Source organism: Buceros rhinoceros, unplaced genomic scaffold (assembly GCF_000710305.1).
Source record: "Buceros rhinoceros silvestris isolate BGI_N320 unplaced genomic scaffold, ASM71030v1 scaffold18038, whole genome shotgun sequence".
Lineage (NCBI taxonomy): Eukaryota > Metazoa > Chordata > Aves > Bucerotiformes > Bucerotidae > Buceros > Buceros rhinoceros.
The window spans coordinates 10,245-18,375 of NW_010428798.1; the positions used below are offsets into that span (position 1 = coordinate 10,245).

Consider the following 8,131-nt stretch of genomic DNA (forward strand, 5'->3'; position numbering starts at 1 on the left):
GCATTCCTGTGCCTACTTTTTCAGTGCTAGCTCTTCCCTATTGTAAATAAAGAAAATTGCAGATCTACATTCAAACTGCGTGACATGCAAAGTTAAAGAAAGCCTAACGTAAATTAAAAAGGAAGTTGAACATCTGACATTTAAAGTCACTTATGTCAGACTCCTCTAGTGTAGGAAGAAATTGCATGCAGAAAATACAAATTTTCAACAGTGGTAAGAAAGTATTAATTAGCTACTTCTATTTTGATTCACAGTTTTACAGTATTTTTATAGAGTATTCATGTAATTAGGATTGCAGAGAGAAAGTGTAGAATAATCTGACTCTTTCACTGTATGAAACAGAATATAAACCTGCATAGCATTGGCCACAGATCTAAATCCAACAGAAAATCCAAAAAGGTTGATCTGTCTTCATTTACAGAAGATCTTAAAATGTACTCAGTTTTATTCAGTGACAGTTACTTGTTTTTTTTGTTTATGCTAAGAAAATGTTAAATACATAGAAAATTAATCTTTTTTTTTAAAACATGGCCTCAACAACTCTAGCTTATTCACAGAAGACACTCTCCAATCAAAAGGCTCAAAAAAATGTGTCACGTGAACTTATAAACAGAGTGTCCGAAAGGTAAGCTGTAGCAAGAGCTACATGTAGTACAACAGAAAATGCCATTGTTGAAGATTCAGCATGGAAAGAAAGAAACTCACCAGTATCACAAACAGGAGGAATGTTCTCTTTTGCAGTGCATGCTGTATATTAGCATTTTACTCGTTAGTGAAATTAAAATGTTTACCCTAGGAGCAAGTGTAAATAATTCTTAGAGTACTTCTCAAATCTTTCTCATTTAATGAAATGTAAACATCCGATTTTAGCTGACGCATTTAATAGCAAAAAAAAACCACCTCACTTTATTAAGAGGTTGTTCCCAGATTCAAAAGCAGGTCTGTATTTTTTAAGATGCAATTCTGTTTGCTACCAACTATTTCTTTGTAAGTAACAGTCCTACTTCTAACTGTTGTTAACACTGAGTTGCACTGGGAGCCTGAGCAGTAAAATGGCTGTAAAAACTGTACCACAGACTAGACTGAAACTCAGACAAGTTTTGTTTCTGTATTTTTTGAGAGCATTACTCACTAGCAGTAATTGCCAGGAGGTACAGCAGCTGCACGTCATAATCAATGGCATAGACCTCCCAGAGGGAAAGTTACAGCACCAGAATGTGATGCTGTTATGAGAGATTTCCTGACTCTGCATGATGGAATGTTTTCTGTCTTACTGCAATACATATGTACAATACAGACGTAAAATTATGAACGACATTCTTTTATTTAATAAAAAATTCTATTCACTGTAAAGTTAACTTGCAACTGAGTATGCCATCAAGGTGTATATACTTAATTCATAGTTTAGAAATTCTTTTGCTTACTAAAGTTGTTTGTATTTTATTCTATATATCTTTAGGCAAAACTTTGAGGCCACCAAAGCCTGCTATTCAAGCACATATGATAAAGTTATCCTGTCACACCAATACTTACCCAGCAAGAAGTCTGCCCAGAGCAAATCTGCAATCAACACCAGAAATGCCAATGATTCTAATGCAAATGTAAGACTTTAGAGTGAAAAGTAAAAGCCACAGAACTATCTCAGTATATCCCCAGTCATGGCACCATTGAACGTCCCATTCTTCACAATGCGGTTATTACACACTGAGCACATCTAGTCCGTTTGAGGATAAGACAGGAGGGAGTTAAAAAACCAATTATTTTAGCTTATATAGCAGTGTATGCCTTCATACGAGTACGTTACAGACTTTTTATGCAACTTAATCCCTGTATAAATGATGAAAGAGACAGAAAAGGAGCACTAGTTCTTACCTCAGGAATTACATTTCATATACTGAAACAAAGAATGTCACCCTAGCCAAACAAAACTCTACCAAACCCAAAAGAAAGCCTTCTCAACGCTACAGACATGCACCACACTGGGGTTGCTACTTCAGAAAAGTGTAAATATCCCTCAGTTGAAAGGATCACACAAAGAGAAATAAATAATGGATATTTCCATCTTGAAGCCTGGAGCAATCTACCACATGACTCAGTTTTTTCCTCTCCACATGTATTTGGAGCAAAAATGCTACGTAGAACTAAAACATGACTTTCTATTCTATACCTATGTAAACATTTGCCTTCAGTATTAACTAGGTTGTCTTTTATTATTCAACAGATTTTAAGTTCTACTCTGGATCATGCCATACAGACAGCAAACAGTTTGAAGGAAGCTACAGAACAAATGGTACGAGCAGTTTCAGAAGATCTAGCTAAAGTTAAAAACACCCAGCTTTAATCTCCCAGTTTCAATGCTGGATTGTTTTGCTAGTTGTTAACACGTGTCAGTAACAACCCTGCAAATGTAAAAATGATAAATACAAAAATCAAAAAGTCAGCTAGCTGATTTTGCCAGCTGTTCTGTAACTGTCAGTACTGAAATAAACCAGAGCAAATTGGTATTCCACATGTTTACACTCAGTCTCAGAACCAGAAAACAAATGATAAATTCTCCCTAAAGCCTTTAGTATAATGCCTGACCCCCTCACTGTGTCCAGCTGCCTCCTCTGAGCATTCAGTTAAGATAGCTTGAAACTGGCTTAAACAAGGCTTTGTGACTTTTGATTTTTTCCCACCCCTAAACAGAAGAATAGATCTCAGTCACTACTACCTATGTTTTTTCTCACACCTTAACAGCTGCTTAAGCACAAAGGAAAACAGCTTCTGCATCTGAAAAATTTAAGCATCGTGTTAACGTAACAAGTCATACTTAACATAATTAACTTCATTTTTAAGAGTGCCGTACATTGAGAATTGTTTTTAAGATACTTCTTTGCATGTCTCTGAATAATAGCATTTGTTGTCGTCTTATTCCTAACAATTAAAACTATCTGTTTTGCAGTGTGGTGTCCTTAGGTGGTCGAATATATCTGGCTTTGAGGTTTTAGCTGAGGGTAAATAGGCTGGAAAATTTAAAATACTGTAGAAATACAGTGGGCCAAGAGAAGTAATCTATTTTAACCACAGTGATTAAAAGCATGTGGCAGTTTATTACAAGCGATGCTATTCACTGAAAAATTCCGAAGAATATAGGGGACTGATGGAAATCATCACTTCACGTGAGAAGTGATAATGCATTGTTTAAAAAGGACAGTGTGGAGCTGGATACAGGTATCGGCTTGTTCACATAAGCAGTGGTAGCTAGACTTGCTGCTGCGTACCACTGATTTACTAGCCGAGTCAACGCCTTTTTTCAGGGCTTGATGGAAATCATCACTTCACGTGAGAAGTGATAATGCATTGTTTAAAAAGGACAGTCATTTTCCAGCAAGTGTGGAGCTGGATACAGGTATCGGCTTGTTCACATAAGCAGTGGTAGCTAGACTTGCTGCTGCGTACCACTGATTTACTAGCCGAGTCAACGCCTTTTTTCAGGGCTTCTTCCACACTTCAGTCAACACCACCATGAACCTTTCTTTTCTCCCTTAGGCTCTTAATATATATCCTTATAACTCAGTTGGCCTCCACTTATTATTTATGTTTTTGCTTTATTTAGCTTAAGACAGCAGCACAAGATAGCGAAAGCCTCACCCCCTGTGCTAGATTAATGTTTGCAATGTCCCTGTTACTACTTCGCAAATGAACTTAATAGTTCATATAATTGCTGTAGGCTTCCTAGATCCAATTAAAAAAAGATTAATCTCTTCCATAGAAATCTTTCAACAACACAAGAACAGGTTTATCCTGCGACACCATCAGAACCTGCTGTCCTGGGCCTGACAGAAAATGCCTAAGAAATAACATGTTTAAAACGACAAGCATGTATTGACATTTCCTCAGAACATTCTCTGACAAACTGAAAGCTCGGAGTCCTTCCAAATCAGCAGTAATATCTTTGTGTTTAATAGCCCTATAAAGATTCTTCTCATGTATGTTGAGGGTTCCCCCCCCGCCTCATGTAACAATTTAAAGCATGTCAATCCTGCATGAAGTTTCAGATGCTAAAGGTCTTTGTTTGAAAAATTCCATTCTTAACATGGAAATTCTACCAAACCTTTGATTTTTCTCTAAGCCATCTCTGTATCTTGAGCACATTCAACCTAAGTTAATTGCACTTAGAAATATATACATCTATTATCTAGGGTAATGTGTGCTTAGGAGAATCTGTGCCCACAGGTATTCATCCTCGAAACATGAAAACGGGAAATTTCAATATTATAACATGCTTCGTACATGTTCTCTGAAATATGGGGGGAAGCGGCAGAGGGAGACGGGGGTCGTGTCTAGGAGACATTTAACTTGATAAAACTCTTTCCTGTTCTTAATCTTGGTAAAACAATTCTGGATCTAGGAAGATGTAGCCAAGAAGATACTTGGAAAAAAACCAAAACATCTTTACAAGATTTCCACCCACTCCCTTCACAAGCCCCCCTAAGAAACCAGGAGTTGTTTCAGGCTATATATTACATCCTATTTCTTAAAGCATCTCTTAATCTACCTTTACAATAACATTCGGCCTCCTGGTAAATGTGGGTGATGGATTCCAGAACTCAAAAGTCTCAGTCCTGTATTTATCAGCTATCAAATTTTGATCTGACGACAGGACTTGAGCCTAAAGCAGACACTTGGAGAAAGTCTAACTGCTGAATATGCAGGTGTAATCCAGCATTTCAAGCGGGTATTTCTTCAACTCTATGCAACAAATAAACATCAATACAATGGATTTTATATACTACTGAAATCGGTTATTTCAGTCCTTAGGTAGGACACTTTGATATCAGTTATTTTGTTCTGTATTTACTGCTTTCAAGCTTTGCAAATAGGAAAAAGATTGGAACTATGTATAGCTTTAACACCAAACTTGGGTTCTTGCCAAAATGTACGGACTACACATAATTTAAGCATAATCGTTTAATACTGATTTCAAAGTGTGCATCTTTAGGAAGATAATGTTGGACACTGCATTTCTTAAATATGTATTTTTACTCTGGATTTTTACTGCAATAGTTATAGCTAGAAACTGGAATTCAGAACACACAGATATTTGTACTAAAAATTACTACAAGTTTTGAAGCACGTGATGCTTGATGAACCAGTTAAATTATGACAGTGTTGTCCCTGGATTCCTATGACAAATAAAGTCAGCATACGTTAGATGCTTAGCTCATTACCCAGCCACTTATCCTCATCATGCCCCATGTCCTGCATTTTAGAATCGTTATACCATGTCCTACCATTTCACTCCTCTGATGGAGGGGGTGGGAATTTGACCTACATCTACCTTCTAGTTATCTTTGAATCAACTTACCTAGCAAAGATGTTCTCTTAATCTATTAGTTAACCTGCAAGCAAAATTAATAGAAGAGAAACAAAACACCTTTCTGCAAAACAAAAAATGAATACCCTTACAGCTGGGGGGAAATGCAGATAAAAAGCTATGAGTGATCTTTTCTTTATGATGTGTGTCTCAGATTGTACATACAAACTATGCAGAAACTAACGATTTCAAGGTTAGTAACTTCAATTACTTTAGTTTTCTAAGACAAATCTAAACATTGCCAGAATTACGTGATTACTAATATTTAGAATTTATTTTATCCTCTTCAATACAAATTGATGTATTTCTTTTAGGATGTAACAAAGCAGAAGAAAACAGTAAAGACTCTTGAATGCATCAGGTTTTGGCATGAAGTTTGCTTTTTGCTTTTCCTTTCTAAATTAACAAGCCATTTGAAAGATTCAGCTGCTTCCCTTCTTTTCCTCTCCCCCTCCCCTGTCCCCACTTCCTCAAAACAAGAATTTATGCTTGAAATTCTGAAACTTCTATATCTCAGGCAATTCAACTTCTCAAACAGATGGACTACACAGACAATCATAAGGAAGTTTGTAAGAAATTAAGGTAGTTTTTTTAGAACTTTAGTAAATAATCCCTGTATATACCAATATAAAGTGTACTTCAGTGCACAGCTGACAGCATTTCTCCAAGTTATTTATTGAAATTAGAACTGCTTAGTACTTCCATGATTAACTTTCTGCCTTCCCCACCACCACCTAAAAAATTGATTTTTCATGATTACATATATTCGAAGAATTTTCAGTGACTTGTTTCACAGAAAAATAGTAGTTTAGGACACTGCACTTGTGTGAAGTGTTTTTGCTGTATACTCATTTTTACAAATTTTCTCCTGAAGGCTCTGCCTATGAACATAGGCCTGTAATTCAGTCCATTTTACAAATAAACTCTATTATAGAAAGGTTTCACAGTTGTCAAAGACAAATCCAGTTTATATATAATCACAGTAAGTTTTAGCATAATTTGTTAGAAACAAACATGCCCTTTCGAAAAAGCAGTTTCAGTGTGACACTGTCTACAATAAATACAACACATGTTGATTTTTCCTCTCCCTGCCTTCTACTCTCCCCAAAAAGCAGAAAATTTAAATTATAAAGTGACATTCTATTCATCAGAACCATGTAGCGTCCTGATGTTTAGAAAAGTCAGTTCCATAAGAATATGTACATACTATTTGTCTTCTCCTAATCCATCACAAACATCACCATTTCTATTCATCCTTAATGCAGACCATATCCTTCGGTTTAGTAAGACTCTTCACTTCATCCAGTAGTCTTTTAGGTGTCAAAATATGTGTAGAACCTGACAAAAGAACATAAGTATTAACTGTATCAGCCTAAAACTCTGACTTTCAGGCATTCCCTCTTTAAAAAAAATTAGTTACATGCCACTAGTTTTTACTGTACCTGGAAAACTGAAAAGTACAACAAAGTGTTTTCATGTGTTATCATATAAATGTCGTCATATGAATGTCACCATTAGGTAGGCAGTGGCCCTGTTCCACACACTGAGACATCCAGATTAGGACTCCTTCTCTGGACACTAATTTCAAGTCCCCGCTCTGCCTGGTTTGAACCACAGGCTTTAACCTGGGCCACCGTCACTGTACGCAATTGTCCCAGCCTGCAACAAATCTGCCCAGCCTGTGAAAGGGTGAGTTAGTGACAGGCTTTATCCTGGAATCAAGAAAGCATCTGGATTAGAGATGATCACAAACAGCAGTTTTCCACAGAAATATCAGTTACAGAAAACTGGCTTTTACTAACATTCTTGAAAAATTTACAAGAAATTCCAAGTCTGGAGCTGCAAAGAAAATCTTTATTCTTCAGGAGCGCACAACTACCTCTCTTGTTCTCATAGAAAATGATTATAACCTCTGCCATAAAGGGTCACCCTACACTGATAAACAGAACTCTTTAACTGTTCAAGATTACGGCTCTCTTGAACCTTTGGTTTTAGTAATGTCAATCTGAATGGGCTACTATTCCTTGAGTTCCCAATCGGGAATAAAGGAAGATTTTTCATCTTGCAGTAAGCCACGTGGAACTTTGGCAGTGTTCACCTTCCCTCACAAACCAGGATTACAAACCAAACTACAGGAATCATCTCTGAACAGAAGCGAGGATGGTGTTGTGGTTAATACCAGATATTACAGTGAAAGAGTGACCCACACTAAACATGGTTTTGTAAACAAGTCTTAGATGAAGCAACAGTCTTGTTGAACTACATTCCTCTTGTCCCGGTCTTTCCATTGCAACTCAAACCTAGGACCAGCATTAAACCTACCTCAACCACACCAATGGAACCAGCATACAAAACATAAGCCAAGAAACCAACCACACACATAAGCAGACCTACAAGACCCCCACTGTTTTAAGGTAACAGACTCTAGATCTCAGAATCAAGGCTGTCATTGCTTTAGGGAAGAATATTTATTTTTAATTATGGTAGATTGAAAAAGTATTAAATCTATCTCAAGACTAAGTTTAATTGACAGACATAGGCATTTCAAGCCATTTGGAATGCTTTAGATGACCCTACATACGGGGACACCTGCTGCCAGTGGAGCAGGTTCTATCTTTAGGAGCTCTGTTTTGATATATCATATATGCAAATGTTTTAGCACCTGAATTTAAAAAGCATCCTAGGAAGTATATTTGAAGCATGGCAGCTGATGGAACAAGCATTTGCTGCCTCTGAAGCATTGAGAGATTACTACCCCAGCTGGTAAGGTTC

General features: G+C 36.9%; 2 protein-coding genes across 2 annotated transcripts in view; one reads left to right on the forward strand and one right to left on the reverse strand.

Moving 5' to 3' along the window:
* LOC104498973 (protein AKNAD1-like) overlaps nucleotides 1–2,341 on the forward strand; it is an 11,859-nt gene extending 9,518 nt beyond the window's left edge. Inside the window, exons 8-9 of the mRNA XM_010142419.1 lie at nucleotides 1,460–1,601; nucleotides 2,222–2,341. Of these exons, the coding sequence (XP_010140721.1) occupies nucleotides 1,460–1,601; nucleotides 2,222–2,341 (262 nt within the window). The remainder of the gene's footprint in view (nucleotides 1–1,459; nucleotides 1,602–2,221) is intronic.
* A 4,194-nt stretch (nucleotides 2,342–6,535) lies between these two features.
* Nucleotides 6,536–8,131, reverse strand: part of STXBP3 (syntaxin binding protein 3) — an 18,523-nt gene continuing 16,927 nt past the window's right edge. The window contains exon 18 of the mRNA XM_010142417.1: nucleotides 6,536–6,697. Coding sequence (XP_010140719.1) covers nucleotides 6,606–6,697 — 92 coding nt within the window. The 3' untranslated portion in view covers nucleotides 6,536–6,605. The remainder of the gene's footprint in view (nucleotides 6,698–8,131) is intronic.